Source organism: Poeciliopsis prolifica, unplaced genomic scaffold, assembly GCF_027474105.1.
Source record: "Poeciliopsis prolifica strain line A6 unplaced genomic scaffold, Auburn_PproV2 SCAFFOLD006, whole genome shotgun sequence".
Taxonomy (NCBI): domain Eukaryota; kingdom Metazoa; phylum Chordata; class Actinopteri; order Cyprinodontiformes; family Poeciliidae; genus Poeciliopsis; species Poeciliopsis prolifica.
Window position 1 is genome coordinate 17,512,743 of NW_026562381.1, and position 21,311 is coordinate 17,534,053.

The window sequence follows — 21,311 nt, forward strand, 5'->3', positions numbered from 1 at the left end:
ATAATCTCCATCTGATGGAGCTTGAGCTGTTTTGGAAAGAAGAAATGAAATGTTTCAGTCTGCAGATGATTACAGTTGATGGGAACAAAGAAACCAGAGCTGCAGCTGAACCTGGAGTGAAAGTTGATCCTGAAAACTCTCGACTCGAGACAATGAATCCATACGTTCGCATTTTTTATTCGTAATAATGCTTTTTTTTTCCAATCACTTCACAATTTTGCAGTACTTTGAATTGCTCCATTCCAAAGTCCCTATAAAATACATGTTCTGGTGTAGATAAATATCAAAGTTTGTGGTTGTAATGAGAAAAAATATTTACGAATGATGAGCAGTTTTGAATATTATTTCTGTGGTATGGCACTCAATAGTTGAACATTTCAGCTAAATTGATGTTTTTTTTTTAAGATTTCAAACACATACTGACTAATAAAACAACTTTATTGAAATCTAGATGTTGTGAAATACAAGACAACACCTATGACCTTTTTCAACCAAACACTTTTATTTAAGTATGTATTTACTCATTCACTGCCATTGATACCATTTCTTAATAAAAAGAAAGTGTAGAAATATTCAAACATGAATTTTAAATGTCAAGCTGCTTCATTGGGAATATGTGGAGAAAGTTGCACAAACGTTGTGTGTCCTCGCTGAATCAGAAGAACTGTTGTGACAATTCAGATACATGGATCAAAAAATCCCCAAACGGGACTCATAGATTTTCCTTTTGGGTATTTTTTCCCATAAAGAGTCAGTGGTTCAGTCACATGGATGGGAAAAAGCAGCAGAAGTCCAAGAGCATGTCCGACACGATGGTTCCCCGTCGCTCCAACACCTGTCTGGACTCGTCTCGCTCTTCCTCCTGCTGATTCGGTATCTCCATGCTGCTGCTCTCCAGCTCCTAAACGTTTAGCTTTGCTCTTTAAGGTAAAACCAGGTCATCTAAACTAGTCTCTGATTAATGGCACCAGCAGAAGAACCGAAGATGAAGAGAACAAATTTATTTTCAATTTCGTAAAAAGAAGGTTTGGAAAGTCATTTTAGCTGCCAAGAGCGTTCATTTGATCTGAACAGACCTTCAATAAAACAAATTCTTTCGACAGCCATTTTGGTTCTTCCCTGGAAAGCATTCCCCAAACAACCTTTTGTCTTCTGTCCTGACAGCCCACAACTGTTTTCCTAACCGCTCAATATGTAAAATATTACCAGGGACGAAATCTGGTCAGCCTGACCACATGAAGCCGCCGTTCCTCACAGCTGAGGACAGATTCGGCCTTTTGGTTTCAACAGCTTTTATCCCAGATTCCTGTCCAAGTTGGTGCAAAGCAACTTCAGAGTCATGGTAGCTGCCAACTGTGACAGATGTATGCAGAATATACTCTGATGCTGCTGCAGAATTAGTTTCTTAGTTTCTTGTTTCTTTAAATGAGAGACATTGGGGTGTGGTGTTTGCATCAAGATTTTAATTAACTGTAGGAAAAACATAAAATAAAAGAAACTTCATAAATGGAAATGGGATAGGATGATTATAGGGACAAATGTCCAATTTTTTTCTATGATACAACACTGCCACCTAGTGGGATTTATGGTAACTTGTTGCTAAAACTTGGATAAATCAAAGGATAAAGGCACTTCTTCTTGTTGGACTCAGTTCTGGTGTAACCTTCTTTTAGAAGTCTTCCAGACTGATGACTGTTCGGATACTAAACAAATAAAAACAAGAAGAATGATGAGGATAACTCAAGGTTTCCTTCTATAGAAGAAAATACATTACAGCAGATATTAAAAAATAAACTACATGGTGCATTAAAAAGATGACTTTAATGAGTTTGAAATTCATTCAGCTTTTTAAATTGAATAAGAAAGTTATGAGATTTACTCAGTGATTTAAGTCTGGCTCTGCTCTGTAGCTACCTAAACATAGGAAACAACCACCAACTGAGTGATAACTGAACAGCTTCTCACCTTCGGCCGTTCCTCAGCAGGTCGAAGGCCTCATTGATCTGAGCCAGCGGGAGATTATGACTGATAAATTCATCCAGCTTCAGTTTCTTCTGCATGTAATCCTCCACCAGTTGAGGAACATCCTTCGCACTTTTCCAACCTTCACAACAAAACAACATCAAGTTTGATTAGGTCAGTTTCCAAAAGTATTCACACCCCAGAAGTAAAAGTACAAACCTAAAATAAGGCTGGAATGTTTTGAACTGACCACCAAAGTAAGTCCCCTTCAGGGTGCGCCCCATCAGGATCTTTATAACCTGGACGCTCATCGACTCCGTCTCTGTCCACCCAGCAATGATGCATGTTCCGCAGCCGTCTCTTGTGGACTCCAGCGCAGCACTCTAGAAACAGCAAAACAAGCCCAGTCTTTCGTAAACTACATGGAAAACCTCAAATCTTAGTTTTCTCAGTTAAAAAAAAAGAAGAAATGACATCCACCATGGTCACTGGATTGCCAACACATTCTAGAGCATAGTCCACCCCCCCGTTGGTCTTCTCCACCAGAATATCCTGGATGTCCTTGTTTTCATAATCTCTGGGGTTGATGCACTCTGTCGCTCCAAACTCTCTGGCTTTCTGGAACTTGTCAGGGTTGATGTCGACCGCGATGATCCTACTGGCCTTGGCCGCCTGGCAGCCCATAACGGCGGCCAGACCCACCGCTCCGAGCCCAAACACAGCACAGCAGGAACCTTTCTCAACCTGGATGGAAACGCAAAGATGAATGAAAAAGAAATTTAACTTCCATAAGAAACAATAAGATATTGGACAATAATTTGGACCAAAATACTCAACAGAAATGGCCATATGTAACTTTACAGAGTCCATAAAAAAAATCATCTGGATTGAGATAAATTTGTTCAACCACTAGATTTGCCCACAAGCATCAAAACTGTTTCAAATCGTACCGTGTTTCTCGACAGAAACGTGCTAAAACAGGGGAAAAACGCAGATCTACTGGGGTGGCATGGGGTGGATGTGCCACCCCAACTGAGAGCCTTGCCTCCCCTGTTACCACCCCAGCTGGCGACAATGAATTCAATAAATAGTTATGGCAAATCAGACATTAAGCGCATGAATATCATTTTTCCGACAACACTGAATGCAATCCAATGTAATCTGAGTGGCACGTGCGAGAGGACAGAGCGAGGCAGCATATATATATATATATATATAAAAATATATATATATATATATATATTTTATATATATATATATATTCATTATGCAAGAATTCTGACCTTTAACAAGTTCTTAGTCGTTTTTCCCTAACATGAATCCAGGAAGGAAGGACGAAAGGACAGAGTGGAAGGACATAGCAGTAGAACTATATATATATATATATATATATATATATATATATATATATATAATATATATATATATATATATATATATATATATATATATATATATATGCTGCCTCGCTATGTCTGCCTCGCTCTCACTGGACTGGACGTCACGTGACCACAAACGCGCCATTTCCGTCCATCGAGTCAGAAATATCGGAAAATACCACAATCACGCACAGAATCTGAAAAAAGGACGCAACATTTAGCGGCTAACCAACTAACCGACCCTATGGCCGCCGTAGATAAACAAGGTTCACATTTAACAGGTGAGGAAAAAGTTTTAATTTAGAGAAAATATTGAAAAAGTGAGCTAGTTATGTTAGCCTAACTGTTGCTAGCCTGATAACCTCAGCATCCTGCGCAGTTCGGCGTGTTCTGGTTCCGTTAGCTCTAAAATAGAACAACCTGCGGACCGAGTCATGAGAAGTTTAACTCAGCTAATCAACCACCGCTGTGTTCATATCAATAATGTCAATGTAGACATCAAGTCTGACAACATAATGCAACAAACAGACTGGATGTTCTTGTGCTTTTGGGTACTTTTTTGTGTGGGAAATGATTGTTTTTGGTATCGATTTTTCTGACTGAACATAATCTCTGCTTTATCTGCTCATTGAGCTGGTGTCTGTCGGTTCCGCGTGTAGGGTAAAATGGACACAGAGCGAGAAAAATCAGGATAGAAATAGTTTTGTCTAGTTTTGTCTGCACCTGTTTATCAGCCTTAATTCCCTCTGTTGGTAAAACGTGACCATATTTATACCAGTTGTGTGATGTTGGTGTACCACAAGGGTGGATGCTTGGGCTCTGCTTTTCTGCTCGCTGTACGCAGATGATGCAGTCATTTATCTAACTACAGATTCTCCTTATCAGGCTGCAGAATTTGAATGATTTTCTAAAAACAATATTTAAGTGGCCAATCAGGAACTCAGTCACAGGATCTCAGTGATGAAAGATTTTGTAAGACATGTTGTCAGACACGAGGCTTTTCTCTGAAGCACTGGCTGAAAAAACATCACTGTGGTTCATGGAAAATTTGATCTTGATGGGTGTTTAATGTATTTTACTGGTGCAATGTAGCTTGTAATTTTCTGTTACTTCTTTGTATGTGTTATAAATGTTTTTGTTTTTTTGGATCAAAAAGCCTAACCAGGGATGAAGCTGTGAATCAGTCTGCCTAGAAGCCAGTTGGACTGTCCCTTTAAAAATAAACATAAAATAAAATAATAATATGAACAGTAATGCAGAGGTAATACCTCTTTGAGCTCCTTTTTACAAGAATATTCTAAGGAAGCTCGGATGGTCTACTGCCATCTTGTGGAGAATTTTCATAATAGCAACCATTCAATAAGAATGGTTGCAACCAAATTCTGGTTTTTATATTTTCATTATGCAAGAATTCTGACCTTTAACAAGTTCTTAGTCGTTTTTCCCTAACATGAATCCAGGAAGGAAGGACGAAAGGAAGAAAAAAGAAAAGGACAGAGTGGAAGGACATAGCAGTAGAACTAAAGAAAGAAGAAAACTTGGGAAGAAATGAATAGGCAAAAGGAAAAACAGGAGAAAAAAGTAGGGAAAGTACAACAAAAGAGGAAAGATGGAAAAATATAAGAAGAAAAGACAGAGGGACGGGCATAAGGGAAACCAGATAGTTTCAGTCCTCTCACCTTCCCGGTTTTAACAGCCGCACCGTAACCGGTGGAGACGCCGCAGCCCAGCAGGCAGACTTTATCCAGCGGAGCCTTGGGGTCTATCTTAGCCAGAGACGTATCGGGGACCACCGTGTACTGACAAAAGGAGCTGACACCCAGGAACTGATAGACCTGCTGACCTCTGCAAGATATTCTACTCGTCCCGTCAGCCAAAACACCCGCTTGTGTGTTTTCCCTGTCAGTGACATGAAGATCAGAATGTAATTAAAGTCTGTGGGGGAAACATCATGCATGTGATCGTGTGTGTGACTAAGAAATCACCAGTTCTTCTTGCAGAGGTTTGTTTTCTCACATTTACACTGGTCACACTCTTCACAAAACGGAAGAAAAAGAGGAATAACTTTATCCCCTGACAACAAAATGAAAGCAAAAGCATTAAGAGGATCCAATGGGCAAAAAAGATGAAGTAAAACCAAAATCCGACTCTGATATTTGTGCGTTTTACTGTGAAAATTACCCGGTGCAAACTTTGTTACGTCTGGGCCAACACTCTCCACTACACCTGCCGCTTCATGGCCGAGAACCAGAGGGAAAGGTCGGGCGTGCGTTCCTCTTCCGGCTTCATACAGGTATTCACAGTCTGTGTGGCACACGCCTGAGGCAACAACCTACAGAAACAAAACATTGAAATAACTCAGCAGTTTCATAAAGAGGAAGCTGAAATTTTCCCAGCATGATTATCAAGTCTAGGCAGTAACAACTTTTATCTTTCAGATATGGTTTTGCATAACTTTGAGATTATATTTAAATGACATACAAAGTCAGCATGAAAATCTCTAAAACTGCATCAGAAACTAATTCAAACGTGTGTGTCAGGGTGTGTACCTTGATCCGGACTTCATGAGCCTTAGGAGGGGCAACATCCACTTCTTCAATAGAAAGAGGTTTCCTGGGCTCCCAAGCAACAGCAGCCAGGCATCTGATTACCTGGAAACAATTAAATATGCTAAATGATTTTCCTTCCCACACCCTGAAGCTGTAAAGACTGGATGAGGAACAACCAGCAGTTGATGAAGTCCATATCAGACTTACACCAACCCTCTGTCCAGGGATGTTTCGCAGTTTTTAAACCTCTAGTTAAAAATCTGAAAAGATTGGATTACCCAGTTTCGCCTCATCTGGACCAATATGTTTATATCATATAGATGAAAAGCTTTAGTGTTTTATGAAGCGTCATCTCACCTTAACTAACTATAAAAGTTAAATAATCGAAGATTTTCTAAGTTCCTAGACTCTATTTGATTTATATCTCCATGGTGGATTCGTCTATATGGACACGTCGATCATGTGAAATAAATAGGAAGTCGCGAGTCGGATGTAAACTTCAGCATCACGTCGGTAATTTATTTATTTTATTTATTTATTGTTGAAATAAAAGAAAGATAAAATTGTGCTTTCTTACCTGTCCTGTTGTTGCCATTATTAAGTGAAAAGAAGGTCTGGAAGTGAACAAATATTAGAAAAGAAACTTGAAAAACTGTCACTTAACCAGTCGCAAATGTCAAAAGAGGAAAAAAAAATGAGGCGTGATGACGCCCAGGAGGTTTACGACACTTTCCGATACACTTTATGTTTACGGCAGTCTGTCACACGTGTTGTCGCATGGAGATTGTAGTCGGTAGAGCGCTCAGCGAGTAATACAAGTATGTGTTCTAATAAATGTTTTAGGTTTTTTTGTTTTTGTTTTTACATCTTAATTGATGCTATAACATGTTTTTAGTTTAATAATCTTGTTTTGTGAGTGTGCACTAGGAAGCTAACTAGTTAGCAGAAGCTAATACTGTTAGCTTATGTGTTGATACTACTGAGTTCAACTTCCACTGTTTTGCTTTGCTTCTCATTTCTTTCCATTTCAAACCTTCAAAGAAAAATGTCGTTCAGAGGCGGAGGTGGACGTGGTGGGGGTTTTAACCGAGGAGGTGGAGGTTTTAACCGAGGCGGGGGCTTCAGAGGCGGTGGAGGATTCGGCCGAGGTGGTGGAAGAGGCGGCTTCAACAGGCAGCAGGACTTCGGTCCTCCGGAGCGAGTTGTGGGTAAGATCAGTTCAACCAGCGGAGGTAGCACAGCGCTGAGGAGACGGATGAGATGGCACATTACGTCTGTTTTAAAACCTGACGTTATGGGCTAATTCTGGTTGGTTTTACATTGAATTCAAAAATATTTTATTTAGTTAATTAAATTAACTCCTATCATCCACGAGTTTGCAGTTGCTTGTGGATGTTGTGAGCAGGAAGATTTTCTGGTATCAGTCAGTCTTGGAGCAGCTTTCACCAACTGAAGACTGTTGGTGTATGAAAGTGATGTTTGTGATCTTATGCTAACAGCTGGATATTCGGGCAGCAGAGCCTTTATTTGCGTGTCATCCAGTAACATGTGCTGGATGACACTATCAGTTGTTAGGCGCTAATTCATCTCATTTGCTTTTGCTGCTCCATGCATCCATAAAGCCTCCTTTTTAATCCCACTGGGATTTGGGGTTTTTGAGATTAGAAAATTCAGCTGTTATTTAAGCTTTTGATTGTTAATCATCTGTACATTTGAAGTTTTGAAAGGTGATGTTTTCTATGTAAATCTGAATGCCCTAAAGAGGAGCTGATTATAAAAGCTGATTCTGATTCAAAATAAAGTCCCATAAAATATCTCTGAGATTGAATCTGTTTCATGACCATAAAATATGAAATGGTTTTAAATGGAACTAAAAGTGGATAAAATGGGAACCTGCGGGTAAAGGCTGAAATGGAAGTGGGTGCTGTCAGGTCAACTTGAACCTGGTGGGAACATGTCGCACGTATGTGCTGGTGTGTCTGCAGATCTCTAAATACCTGGAGTATTGCAAATCATGAATTTTTCTTTTCTTTAATCAATTATCCACCATTACCTTTTGGTCTGAATAATTTCCCAGGACATAAATGTTGCTGCAAGTAGCTGACTCTGTGGTGCAGGTGTGTCTAGTTTTTAGATATTAATAATTTAATGTCATAATGACTTTGTCTCTGCAGCTCTGGGAGAATTCATGCACCCCTGTGAAGATGACATCGTGTGTAAGTGTACGACAGAGGAAAACAAAGTTCCCTATTTCAACGCTCCGGTCTACTTGGAAAACAAGGAGCAGATCGGGAAAGTGGACGAGATATTCGGACAGCTCCGAGACTTCGTATCCTTTCTGTTGTCATAATTTTAGGCTCTGAACCCTCTGAGGATTTTCATGTGTTGTATCCAGGATTGATTTCTTTCTTTAACCGATTCCTGCAGTATTTTTCAGTAAAGCTTTCTGAAAACATGAAAGCATCTTCGTTCAAGAAAATGCAGAAGGTAAAGCCTCATTTCCAGACTGTGATTGATTGTTTTCCAGACTGAACTGATTCTAAATCCCTTCGGTTTTAGTTTTATATTGATCCGATGAAGCTGCTGCCGCTGCAGAGGTTCCTGCCAAGACCTCCAGGAGAAAAGGGGCCGCCGAGGGGGGGTGGAAGAGGAGGGGGCAGAGGTGGAGGAAGAGGAGGTGGGCGTGGAGGTTGGTCTAGTCTGTCATGTTCAATCATCTGTTGAATGCTGGTGCTGCTTCTTGGGTATGTACATAGCCAGGACCATCATGTATGATTAGTTCCTGTTTTTGCTTCTGTCAGGCGGTTTTAGAGGCGGGAGGGGAGGAGGCGGCCGAGGAGGGTTTGGAGGAGGTCGAGGAGGTGGAGGCGGCTTCAGGGGGAGAGGAGGAGGAGGACGGGGATTCAGAGGTCAGAACTTCTCTCTGTACAGAATATTTGTCACCTGGTGTCAAACTGTCGCTGGGTGTCCTCATGGTTTGTTCTGATGTTCAGGTGGAAGATGAGCGCACTCTGCTGGCCTGGAGTCAACATCACATTGAACCTCCGACTAGAAGCTTTCAGTCTGCTGGATTCTGGCCTCACAGACTCATTAGGACTTTAACTGATGAGTTTTCTTCATCTGTTGTCTGGATGACTGATGGATTTTATATATATTTTTTACCATTATTTAAAAGGTTCATGTGTTTGTTTCTGACACAGAGGAGACCCTTTACTTTTGTTCTAATATTCTGTCTTGATATAATTCTAGGAAATGCTTTCATAAAACTTCCATGTGGAGATTTTTCTAACAGAGAAATCTAAGTGTATTCAGCATGGGCTGGAAACATTTTAATAGAAATATTTCATAAACTGAATTTTTGTTAAAGGCCTTGATTAAAAAAATGTCTGTCTGGGAGTGTTATGCTGTTTTTCTTTTTTTTATTTTGAGGGTTTTAAAGCATAAATGCAGGGATTTTTCCTTACTTGTAATAAGATATAAATAGAAGAGAGTGCAAAACAGTTCACAGATAATTTACCATTTAGTTGCATGATTTGAATGTTAGTGTAATTATCTGCATAATGTCTGACAATTGATGCACATGAATTGGTAACACCTGCATGGACAGAATGATTTGAGAGGAAATGGTTTGTTGAAAGGTCCTGCTGGAAGCAGAAAGAACGAGATGGAAAATGACACTATAGAGGTGAATAGACTCAGAGCAGAAAATTTATTTTAGAACAGTTTATATAAACTGGATATTAATGTCCTGGAGCCTCTTCAGTGGGCATCAAGTACAGTTGGATTATTTGTAAGGGAAATGTTGAAACTAACGGAGCTAACAGAAGTAAATTCAAAACGAATATAGAGCAAAAAGCACAGACAAAACCACAACGAAGTAAAGCAAAAGAGTTTTATTTTCATCAATTTGTTTTCTATTGTAAATCCTAGAGATGTATTTTTAGCCCCAATTTAATGACAGGAGGTTTTTAATCTACATTGTCATACAACATTCTGGCTTCCTTTTGATTCAGATCCAAACTTATGTAGATTCGTTGCGTAAAATCTTATTATTAACAAGTTAAAATGATTTATAACTTCGACCCGGTTTTTGCTGCTTTAACCAAGCTGACGTCATACGCACGCTGAGCGTTCTCGCTTCTGATTGGCGGAAAGGTTGACTCCTTTACGGCTGCTCTGCATCCTCCGCCTCCTCTTTGCAGAAGGATCGAACATGGAGACAGCTGGGAAAGTAAGTTTCCACAAACTAAACCAGAAATATTTCACCTGCATTTTCATTCCGCGTTTAGAAACAAGAGGAGTCCCTTTAAAAGTGTTCGTGTTCATTTAGAGCTTTCTTAGAGCCAAGATGGAGGTTTTTATAGAAGCGACTTGAATGAATCGCAACAAAGAATTTGGGTCCAAACTGAACTGCAGGTCGGTTCCAGCTGGTACTTTCAGGATCCCACCGCATCTGACACTTTAGCGTGGACTCCGTCTTTCCTCCGATTTAAACAAAAGAAATGCAATGAAAACAAATTGAAAGTATTTCTCTGTTGTTGGTGAAATGAGCGTCACGCAGCGCCGTGAACTGCAGAGATTCAATGAAACTGAGCAGCAGCTGCAGGAAAACACAGGAACTGACTGCACTGTGGGACATTTGGCATGCACAGCAGAAGAGGAGGGTCTTGTTCTAGTTGATTAATTCTCAATTTTTTTCCTGCAGGTGATCAAGTGCAAGGCAGCTGTTGCCTGGGAAGCAGGGAAGCCTCTCTCCATTGAGGAGGTGGAGGTTGCTCCACCCAAGGTTCACGAAGTTCGCATTAAGGTGAATTTTAATCAGATTTTAGCCCCATTTTCTAAAGAGGTGCATATTAAAGTAGCAATGCATTCTGATGTCATTTTAGGCCCTTTGCTTTCATTCAGACCTGTCCAGGTTTTGATGTCAGGATAAATATAGAAAATGTTCACGAGGAGTAAATTTCTGCCAAAAACTCAGAAATGTCTTAGTTAATTTTAAACATTTACAAGAAAAAAACAGTTTGTTGTCTGATGTCCAGAAGTTGTAAAGTCAGAAAAAAAACGTTTTCCATGATTCAAGGCATACATCCATAATATTAAAACTATCATAAATGTACTTTATGATACATTATCATTAATTACTGACTTTATCATTTCTGACACTATAAAGTCTAAAATTACTGACAAAAATGCCAGAAGTTCTCTTAAGAATAAAGTGTTAAATTTCTAATTTGGGCTTCTGGATATTTTCTGAGGTGTAAGTGGAAGGAAGATCCAGCCTCTTCCTCCATCAGAACCTCATCTTCCAGATCCAGACTCACTGCAAACGCCTCAGACAGAATCCAGAATATCACCTGCTCTTTACTCATAAGCTCACAACCCAGCACAGAAACCCTTTTAAAATATACTGATACCTCAGGCTGCATCAAATTCTGACATTTATCAAGTATTCTTACACTAAAGACCACAGTTTCCATTTTAAGACTTTTTACTCTCAAAGCAGAATATTTCTTATTTCACTTTTTGTTGCTCTTTGAATTATTAAAGTATATTATTATGTTTTATGGTTTTAACTTATTGGTTGCTACTTTGATGTTGACACAGCACACAAACTGAAACTGTAAAAGAGTCATAAAGTTCTGCTAAATAATGTCTTTCCTACTGTAATGTAATCATTTGTTCTGCCCTTTAAGTTGGTTAATATTTGAGATATGAAAGGCTCATAATGTGCTGCTAAACCTCCTAGGTTCTTGCTACTGGGGTTTGTCACACCGATGCTTACACCCTGAGTGGCAGTGACCCTGAGGGACTTTTCCCCGTCATCCTCGGTCATGAAGGTGCTGGAACAGTGGAGAGCGTTGGTGAGGGCGTCACTAAGTTCAAACCAGGTAAGGAGCGGTGCACAAATATACATATCAGTGTTATTTGTGTTTTTAATTCAGTTATTCTCTCCCAGGTGATACTGTCATCCCTTTATATGTGCCTCAGTGTGGTGAGTGCAAATTCTGCAAAAACCCAAAGACCAACCTGTGTCAGAAAATCAGGTGACATTTAAAAACACAAACCGGATGGAAACGCAGTCGTTACAAAGAATGTCTCCTCATGCATCCACCATGTTTCTCCACCCTGCAGAGTCACCCAGGGTCAGGGCCTGCTCCCCGACAAGACGTCACGCTTCACCTGCAAAGGGAAGCAGGTGTTCCACTTCATGGGGACCAGCACCTTCTCTGAGTACACGGTGGTGGCCGATATCTCGCTGGCTAAGGTTAATGAGAAAGCTCCCCTGGATAAAGTCTGCCTTCTGGGATGTGGGATTTCCACGGGTTATGGTGCTGCTCTCAACACTGCCAAGGTGAGCCTCAGAGGCGACTTGTCATAAAACTATTATTAATGTTTTATTAATAATAAAACATTATTATTACTAATGTATCCTTGAGGATGTTCAAGGATGTTTTGCATATAAACACAGAAAGCAATAAAAAACAAAATGTAACTTAAAAGAAACAAACAAATTTTGAAATGTGAAAACTTCCACATCTTCCTTGCTTTGATGTTTTCTTGCTAATAGATAATTGTCAAACAATTGAAAATGGATGCAGTATTATTATTGCAGTTTATAGAATAAGCCATTGCAAAATATAATTTAAACAAACCGCAAGAAAAAAATCTTATTAGGTTAAAAGAGTTCAAATCTAAGGTTCTTTAGCTGATTAGTTTCATAATGTGGACCAACAGGAAGCTGCTACTTTACCAAAGGATCATGTAAGTGGGTGCCAAGTGCTGGGCTTCTAGCTGAACTCTATTTATCTGGGTTTTTATTTCATGATGAACTGGATGTACAGCTTTAAATACCAACTGAACAATAAAATAAAACATAGAAAGTACTGGATCAGTGCTTCTGTATTCTGAAACCCCCAGATGGGCATTTCCACTCAGCCTGGCTCTGGCTCTGCTGGATGTTTCTTCCAGTTAAAGGGAAAGTTTCCCTTCTGCTGCCTTTACAGGCGGATTCAGTTTTAGGAAATGTTGCTAGATAAACTACATTTTAAAATGTAACTTATTTTTTTGTTCTTGTGCCATAAGTGGAAATTGGTCAAAAATATTGACATTTAGTGAAAAACAAAGAAAGTGAAACGTTTGATGGGATTTCATCACAAGGAAATGTTTAAAAGTAGGAATGACATTGGAATGGTGAGATACAGAAAAATTAAAAGGAAATTTACTTGAGAAACTAAAATGTAGAAAATCTCCTGGGAGCCAAAGCTATTTTCAGAATATCGTATTTCTTCTCATTCATGAAAAACAATTTCTTGCAGATTTTCAAGTTCTCTTTCAGCTTCTGTGGCCCTGATATTTTGTTACAGAATTATTCATAAAACAAATGCTTTATGTATATTTGATTCCCAGTTTCCATGCAGGCCTGATGTAGTGAATAGGTTGCAAAATGCCCAGAAATATTAAAGTCTTTATCTGTGGCGTTGCATAAGATTTCACCAAGTGAATTTCCTGTCTGCAGTTTGACTCGTCAGACCGTTATCCTATGATTTCAGCCATTAATTCTCAGAAATGTTGGCTCGGTCTCACAGGTCGAACCCGGTTCCACATGCGCTGTGTTCGGACTCGGCGCCGTTGGCTTGGCTGCCATCATGGGCTGCAAGGTTGCTGGAGCAACCAGAATCATTGGTGTGGACCTCAACCCCGACAAGTTTGAGAAGGCCAAAGAGTTTGGAGCCACAGATTTTGTGAACCCGAAGGACCAGAGCAGGCCCATCCAGGAGGTTCTGGTGGAGATGACTGACGGTGGCGTGGATTACTCGTTTGAATGCATCGGAAATGTGCAAGTCATGGTGAGACGTTACTGGTAGAGATGAGATGATAAATGGATTGCAGCAACGTGCCCGTCTCTCCTCAGAGAGCTGCTCTGGAGGCGTGTCATAAAGGCTGGGGGGAGAGCGTCATCATCGGCGTGGCAGGAGCCGGACAGGAGATCTCCACCAGGCCGTTCCAGCTGGTGACAGGCAGAGTGTGGAGAGGCACAGCGTTCGGAGGTGGGGAACACTTCTGAGCCGTTCTGGTGAAGCTTCAGTCTGTAACTGTCCCTCAACAAAGCTGTTGTTCCTCCAGGCTGGAAGAGTGTGGAGAGCGTTCCTAAACTGGTGGAAGAATACATGAGTAAAAAGCTGAAGGTGGACGAGTTTGTTACTCACACTCTGCCTTTTGAGAAGATCAATGAAGCATTTGACCTGATGCACGCCGGAAAGAGGTAGAAAAGCGATCATGCAAATCAGTCAAATCATTTTTCTATGGTTTTTGTTTTAAAATCTTTAGTTTTCTTGCATTGTGCTTTGTCTACATCCTGATGCCTAACCTGCCTTTTTTTGCTTGTTTGTGTCTTTTTTGCAGCATCCGGAGCGTACTGACTTTGTGATCTGCCTAAAACATTTGTCACATCTGGCCTTAAAGAAGCTCCGTCCCATTTCAAGTTCCAGCACTTAGCTCTCCACACTGACTGGGATATAAATTCCAATGATTAGAAAAAGCTCTTTAAAAGCAGAACCGTCAAATCATGAACTGTTTCTTAAAAACCTTATTAAAACATTTAACTTGCTACTTTTGACTGATTTGTCTTTTAATGATGCATTTTCTGACTTGACAAAAACAAGTTTGGTGCCTATTCTTAAAATGAAAAGTACTTGGTGTCTTCGTGAAGCTCACACACCACATGTTGGAGCACCGATACGTAGAAACTGAAAACTTACATTATTAAATGTTGAATTTGTGCCTTATTGTTATGCATCAAAACTATGGGAGGAACTGACCATCCACACATTTACTTCATAGAAAGGAATGAGATGTATAACATTTACTTTGAGTTGACACTGACACTGATATTAACTGGAGTCTTGTCATTATTAGACTCATTTATCTTATTGATCCCATTTCATAGTTAAAGTGAAACAGGAAACTGAAAGTTCAGTGATTGAAGAGTTTAGTTTTTTTCCCTAAAAACTAAACTAATTTGGACTTTGTTCTGATGCTAGAAAACTCCATGTATCACTGAACAGACATAATAGTGCAGACCAGGTGACTCTGGAGCCAGGTGACGTTCAACAAAGCAGCCTTTGCTTCTGGTTCTGCCAGGTTTGGGCCCTCCCTCTGGCAGCCTGTGATTCAACAGATATTCTTCTGCAGTAGATGGATTCTGGGCTTCCCTGTGGGTTCATGAAGGCATCACAAATATAAGGTGTGGAAAGATCAATCTGAAAAACTCCAGAAGGTTAAGGAGAAATATAATCATTAATTTTTGATAAAATGTGTCAAGCTTGTCAACCCATCTTTACCACCTGTTCTGTTAATTTAATCCCTGCAGGAGTGATTTGAATTACATTTCCTGGTTCTCTAATATTAACAAATGAGGTTAGGAATTAATTCAATTATAATTTTCTGAAAGGAATCAATCACTTCTTTTTATTAATGAATTATTGTTTATTAGCACAGCAACAGAGTGTCTTCAGTCAGAGGCTGCTTCAGAATCGTAGTGTTACTGACCACTACAGGAGCATCTGCATCTCTTAGAAGATTGAGTTGCACATTTAAATTACCTCAAAATATTTTTTAACTGGAGTGAACAAGTAGATACATATATTTGCAAAATTCTACAACTTGCAGTATTTTTTTCATTAAATGTGTTTAATATTTTTCTAATAAACCATGCAGAATCATTTCTCAATGCATAACGTTTTTCTCATTGAGTCTGTCAGGTGAACATGTTCCTTTCTCTGTGAACCTGAGTGCGCATGCGCAGCCTGAAACTATTTTAACACACCAAAAAGCAGAAAATTGACTCCAGAAGATGGCGACCGCAGTAATGGTGAGTCCCATTCATCCCTGCTGTGAGCCGAAGCGGGCCAGCTGGGCTGTGACGGGCCTGAAAAGAGACTTTATCCACCACTCAACGCAGATATTGTGAAGGGAAAGTTAGCGGCGGTTCCGAACGGGACCCAGAGAAGCGGATAAAGGTCCAAACTCTGCCAGCTAGCTCGTTAGCTTCACATAAAGTTAGCGTCGCGGATCCAACAAGATGATTTCAATGGACTTGTTCGGTTAAATCACTGCTTGCTGATTTAACCGAACAACTTTTACCAGAACTTGCACCGGAGTTACGTTTGACTCGGAACCGCCCATCAGAGGTTTATTCGGACCGTTTAGAACAGTTGAGTCGGTGAATCAAACTGTTGCTGTTGGAATGAACGTTCTCTCCCGGACCGGAGGGACGTTAACGTTTACATCAGCTGGTTCTGCTCATGTGGGGGTAAAGCTCGGTTCCCGTCACTTCTGGCTAGAAAAATGCTTTTTCAACCAGAAATCTGTGGATTTATTTCATATTTTTCCATCAGTTCATCCGTCCATTCCTTCTGTTCTTTAAAAGTGTTCATTTTCCTCCAAACAGACGAGTTCAGTTCCTGCTAATTCAGAAAAGGAGAACTGTGAGAAAACTCTTCAGAAGGTTGTGAGTCCTGAAGGTTACATCAAACATCCTTTACAGAACAGGTCAGTTCTCATGTCTCTACTTCCAAAGAAGTTCAAAACACATTTTAAAAAAAGGTTTTTTATTAAATTGTCGTGGTGTTCATTTTAACCCTCAACATTGTGAGGTTTATGACCAGAGTATAAAGGTCTGTTTGCCTACTGCTGTGGTTTATGACGGATTGTTTGAACATGACTGGTTTCAGCCCACAATCCAACATGAAAGCTGCACAGATAAAGATTCATGCAGTCTCCAAACATTGCACGCAGCTTCTCTGAGGGTCTTCTTGTTTTTCCAGGTGGGCTCTCTGGTTTTTCAAAAATGACAAAAGCAAAACGTGGCAGGCCAACCTCCGGCTCATCTCCAAGTTCGACACCGTTGAAGACTTCTGGGCGTGAGTAGATCTACCGCTTCAGAATTTATTCTCAAATCAATTCAAAACTCTGTTGAAGATGAATATCAAGAAGGTTCTGCATCAGATGTACATTCTCTATGTAATCTGGTTGTTATCTGCTGGTGTATCTTTAGAAATTGAACTAAAAGAATTTTAATACTTCAGATTGTAATCACAAGAACAGTAAATCAAAAGAGGTCACTGCTAAAGAAATTGGCTGTGCATATGGATAGTTGAGTGGAAGGAAAAATTGTACACGCAGCAAGGTTCTGAAGGAAAACCCAATATGTTTTGTTTTGACCAGCTCCATGGAAATGCTGACTCAATTTTATAGCAGCACCTTGAATCAGGGCAGTTCATCTCATGTTAACAGGGACATTTCCACATTCATGAAATAAAATCCTTTATTTACAGGAGGTTCAGAAAGTATTCAGATTTTCAATACAGCAAATTGTGTATATGTTACACTTTAAGAGTAAAGTTTACACCAAACTTTGTGATTATTTGGGTCCAAATTCCCAAAGTTGCAAGAACGCTGGACATTGGAGTTAAAAATAACACCAGAATAGTGTACAATTCTAACACTTTGAGAGTATAAATGAACTCTTTTACAGATACCATTTGACTCTTTCAAGACTAATAGACCATTAAAATAAACTCTGTCAGAGTGTCTAAACTGTGATACGGAGTACAATGTGCCATGAAAAAGAGTTTATCCAAAATAGAGTTAATTCTAGCTTTAAAGAGTTGGTTGTTGACACTTATATCGTTGCATACTAACGCTCTAAATGCTCTTTTACAAAATACATTTGAAACATTAACTCTTACATTAAAAATAATTACACACGAGCAAACAAAGTCCAAGTATACTTTATTTAAAAAGTTTTAAGTGTACAGTATCTGAAGCAAATTAAAGGACATCCTTAATATAAACATTTCATTTTAAATACCAGAATTGTCTAAACTTGTAGCACTGAATGCATTGTAGTCATTAGCGATTGTGAACAAAGACAATCCCAATCCACAAAATGGGAATGTGTAAAAGAAGACATGCTTCAAAATGGTGCTCTTCAGCAGTATTGTGTAACTTTTTCCTACAACATAAACATCTAAGTTTTTCAAAGAAGTCAATGTGAAACGGAGTCAATGTGAAACAAATCCTGTCTTCTAAGTATCTTTCAACCTCTGAAAAAGTAACAATTTTGAATTTGCTGTGTAAGTTTTAAGCCAGTGATCAAAATAAACAGGTTTAGAGTTTACCACTCTGCAATGATCCAGAATATTTGTTTCAATTCAGTTGAGCTAAGTAAAATTTTTGATGCATCTTTAGTTTAGGTGTCTATTTGATGAGAATGTCGCCTCCTGTTGGCAGGTTGTATAATCACATCCAGCTGTCCAGTAACCTGATGTCTGGCTGTGACTATTCTCTGTTTAAAGTAAGGCTCACCTCTTACACATTAACACAAACATCTGATTCTCTGGACTGAGATTTGTTTTGGACTGTGGTTTAAATTGAAGTATGAGGAATAATAAATGACCTTGAAGTATTTTACAGAGCCGGTTCCCTTTCTGATCTGTTCTGGGTTAATATTTAACCACAGGACGGGATCGAACCCATGTGGGAGGATGAGCGGAACCGAAGAGGCGGCCGCTGGCTGATAACTTTGTCCAAACAGCAACGAAAAAGTGATCTGGACCGGTTCTGGTTAGAGACGGTATGCTGAGCTCTACTAAAACTACTATTTAGTTTTCTTATATGTTGAATTTGAGTGATATTGAATGTGAAGAAATATAATCGGGAACATCATATCACTAATGTTTGAAGGCAAAGTTATAATGATTTAACTTGACAAAACCCTTGTTTTGTGTTCCGCATTGTGAAAACGTCAGATGCTGGCCTCCAGTAGAAACAGTTTGAATCCGTTTTGTCCTCCTGCAGCTTTTGTGTCTGGTGGGTGAAGCGTTTGACGACCACAGCGATGATGTCTGTGGCGCCGTCATTAACGTAAGAGCCAAAGGCGATAAAATCGCAATCTGGACGACAGACTTTGAAAACAAAGACGCCATCACACACATAGGGTGAGCTGCACAAACCGCCATCTTGTTTCACTTGGCCTTCAGGTTTTCAATATTTGCAGTGGTAGGAATACTTCTGCTACTGTCCCAATAGTGCAACAAAGTTTTTGTTAAGCATTTTTGGTTGGATCTGAAACATCAAACAGACTTAATTTGCCCTTTAATTAATTTGTTCAGAAAAATTCTAAAGCGTTAATTTAGTGTAAACTTTCAGTTGAATAAAGTGACATTTGTGAAGATTTTATCCTTAAGAATCATTAAACTAGATGTTTATATTTATGCTCTTATTTTAAAGTGAGACGAATTACAGAGCAGTTAACTTTATTCATGTTTTTATTTCTTTCACAAAACCTTGAGTAAGTTGTGAGTATGCAACAAAAAATGATGAATACAGAATATCACAATAAGAAACAAGCAGGTTGTTGAACACATGCAGAAATTCACAGAAATTGTTGAGAGCCTCATGTTCTCCACAGTGATGCCATGCAGCAAATGACCTGTATTCTCTGCCCAGAATGCATTGCTGTAGACTACATCCTGTTGTGCAGTAAACGGTTAAAAATTTGTTCCTTTTTTTTTCGATTCTTCAATTCTTTTCCTGCTGCTTTTTGTTGCATTGCAGCAATACTGATATTCATCCATTTTAGAATAATATCCAGAGATTTTTCAGCACCGGCTCATATTTGGCTACTTGTTTGTGCTTCTAGGCGAGTTTATAAAGAGAGGCTAGGCGTCCCGCCAAAAGTGATTATTGGCTACCAGTCGCATGCTGATACGGCCACTAAGAGCGGTTCCACCACCAAGAACAAGTTTGTTGCCTGAGGACTCTGGATTCATCCACCACATCTTGTTTTCTGTCGTTTTTTTTCCATGAATGTAACTGAGAAATTAATGTTTTGCTTTTGTTTGACACTTGACCAAAGCTTTAGTTTGTGGAGAGAGAGTGCAATTCAAAAAGGACCACTTCTTTGGACACTTTATTTTGTGGCAGTTTTTGTTGTATAATTTGAATTAAATGTTAAAGGGGAATATAAAAAAATAGTTTGGTTATAAATTACAACTATCTAATGATTGGAAACTTTGCTAAATTGGAGTTTAAGTTTTTCATTTATTTTACAATAGGAAAATGTTCAGTTTTGTAAAGTTAAAGTGATAAAATATGACTTTGTCATCACTGGTGCATGTTGGGTAACTGAGCTCTTTTTATTAAAACTCGTCTGTGTTACACAACTGTTAATTTTAAGCTCCTCCTTCAGAAGCAAAATGTAGTTTCAACGGACCCTGAAACAAACTGCATACATCAACTGCAGAAAATAGGATTTCTGACCAGAACCACAAAAAGAAAGCAGAAAAAGACTTTTCTCTTCAGCATTACATTTTAGTTTTTATTATAATCTTCAGTTCAGACGGCCATCTTCAGTTGTAGAGCACAGAGCTGCAATTCCTTTATCTTGAAGCCTCACTGTTTGTGTAGATGGAAAGGAGATGCTTTCGATGATTCTGACAGATTTAATCTGCAGTGAAAATATAACATTCGTTTGAAGTAAACATTTTTTGAAACTAGAAGGTGCCTTTAGTGTTTAAACCTTGTTTGCATATTTTTATTTTAAAACTTGTGTAAAAAGAACCAATGTAAATAAATTGTACAGTGATGTGTTCTCTCATAAGCAATGGAAATAAATATATGAAGTGGTGTAAAATGTTTCTGGAAGTTTTTAAAAGTCTGGAATTGACCATATTTTTATTTATTTACAGATCGGCATGTTGTGCTGCTACTTCACCATGAAGGGCTGACTTGGGTTAGGGTGTCTGAACAGGAGGTGGACTTCACTTCCTTTTAAGTTGTTTACAATGGATTGAAAATAAAGACTAAAATCTGTTAGAATAAGTGCAAAGCAGCAGGTTTGAAGGAAATCTACTGGGGAATTCCTGACAACTTGTTAGAAGATAAAAAGTCATCAGAGACAAAAGCTTGTTTGTTATTGCATGTTTAGACCACCATGTGTCGCTGTTGAACTGCTTGAGGGAAAACCAAGACAGGTCTGTAGACTGCCATGTAAGGTTGCCCAAAGTGGTCTGGGGGCCATTTGTGACCCTCTAAATTTTAATTTTCTGGCTCACCACATTTATAGAGTGGAGCAAATCTGGCCTGCAATTAGAAAATGTTGATGCAATTTTTATGTTTCAAGGTGTTTTAGAAAGTTTTCCAAAATAAAAGGTTCTTAAAATTAAAAGGTGTTTTCTACTCCACAGATGTTTCCTCATCTATTAACCAGGATTCAGGTCTAAGTTCATTTTTAAAAATGGGACAAGATGTAGAAATAAATATTAACAGGAGATTATAGCCACATGGCTAATTTCTATCTATTCCCATTAGTAGTTTGTTAAAGCAATTAAAAGTAAGGCTAAAAACCACAAAATAC

The 21,311-nt window shown here is 39.1% G+C and overlaps 4 protein-coding genes across 10 annotated transcripts; 3 read left to right on the plus strand and 1 right to left on the minus strand.

The window, feature by feature from the left end:
* Nucleotides 1–1,441: 1,441 nt before the first annotated feature.
* On the minus strand, nucleotides 1,442–6,588 carry LOC129360310 (alcohol dehydrogenase class-3-like). Of its 2 annotated transcripts, none has more exons than XR_008606016.1 (9): nucleotides 6,468–6,588; nucleotides 5,891–5,992; nucleotides 5,523–5,673; nucleotides 5,327–5,414; nucleotides 5,021–5,240; nucleotides 2,443–2,706; nucleotides 2,182–2,345; nucleotides 1,966–2,104; nucleotides 1,442–1,703 (listed from the first exon to the last, which is right to left on the minus strand). XR_008606016.1 is itself a non-coding variant. In XM_055030445.1 (9 exons), exons 1-9 carry the CDS (start codon nucleotides 6,483–6,485, stop codon nucleotides 1,670–1,672), a joined length of 1,149 nt encoding a protein of 382 aa, XP_054886420.1. In that variant the 5' UTR covers nucleotides 6,486–6,588; the 3' UTR covers nucleotides 1,442–1,669. The 2 variants fall into 2 exon arrangements, 1 of the variants encoding a protein (XP_054886420.1); XM_055030445.1 differs by having other exon boundaries at nucleotides 2,213–2,345.
* Nucleotides 3,608–9,286, plus strand: LOC129360313 (H/ACA ribonucleoprotein complex subunit 1-like). Of its 5 annotated transcripts, none has more exons than XM_055030451.1 (7): nucleotides 3,608–3,622; nucleotides 6,932–7,098; nucleotides 8,065–8,219; nucleotides 8,318–8,377; nucleotides 8,450–8,579; nucleotides 8,692–8,799; nucleotides 8,884–9,286. In XM_055030451.1, exons 2-7 carry the CDS (start codon nucleotides 6,936–6,938, stop codon nucleotides 8,892–8,894), a joined length of 627 nt encoding a protein of 208 aa, XP_054886426.1. In that variant the 5' UTR covers nucleotides 3,608–3,622; nucleotides 6,932–6,935; the 3' UTR covers nucleotides 8,895–9,286. The 5 variants fall into 5 exon arrangements, with proteins under 5 accessions (XP_054886426.1, XP_054886427.1, XP_054886425.1 ...); XM_055030452.1 differs by lacking the exon at nucleotides 3,608–3,622 and adding an exon at nucleotides 5,577–5,634; XM_055030450.1 differs by lacking the exon at nucleotides 3,608–3,622 and adding an exon at nucleotides 6,621–6,708.
* A 741-nt stretch (nucleotides 9,287–10,027) lies between these two features.
* LOC129360311 (alcohol dehydrogenase class-3) lies at nucleotides 10,028–14,500 on the plus strand. The gene is made up of 9 exons (XM_055030447.1): nucleotides 10,028–10,121; nucleotides 10,596–10,697; nucleotides 11,637–11,778; nucleotides 11,847–11,934; nucleotides 12,023–12,242; nucleotides 13,477–13,737; nucleotides 13,803–13,938; nucleotides 14,015–14,153; nucleotides 14,294–14,500. The coding sequence occupies exons 1-9, from the start codon at nucleotides 10,104–10,106 to the stop codon at nucleotides 14,316–14,318; spliced, it is 1,131 nt and encodes a 376-aa protein (XP_054886422.1). The 5' UTR covers nucleotides 10,028–10,103; the 3' UTR covers nucleotides 14,319–14,500.
* A 1,184-nt stretch (nucleotides 14,501–15,684) lies between these two features.
* On the plus strand, nucleotides 15,685–20,269 carry LOC129360312 (eukaryotic translation initiation factor 4E-1A). 2 transcript variants are annotated; one of them, XM_055030449.1, is made up of 7 exons: nucleotides 15,685–15,761; nucleotides 16,341–16,441; nucleotides 16,717–16,812; nucleotides 18,185–18,248; nucleotides 18,414–18,527; nucleotides 18,752–18,891; nucleotides 19,596–20,269. In XM_055030449.1, the coding sequence occupies exons 1-7, from the start codon at nucleotides 15,744–15,746 to the stop codon at nucleotides 19,708–19,710; spliced, it is 648 nt and encodes a 215-aa protein (XP_054886424.1). In that variant the 5' UTR covers nucleotides 15,685–15,743; the 3' UTR covers nucleotides 19,711–20,269. The 2 variants fall into 2 exon arrangements, with proteins under 2 accessions (XP_054886424.1, XP_054886423.1); XM_055030448.1 differs by lacking the exon at nucleotides 15,685–15,761 and adding an exon at nucleotides 16,122–16,202.
* Nucleotides 20,270–21,311: the final 1,042 nt, after the last annotated feature.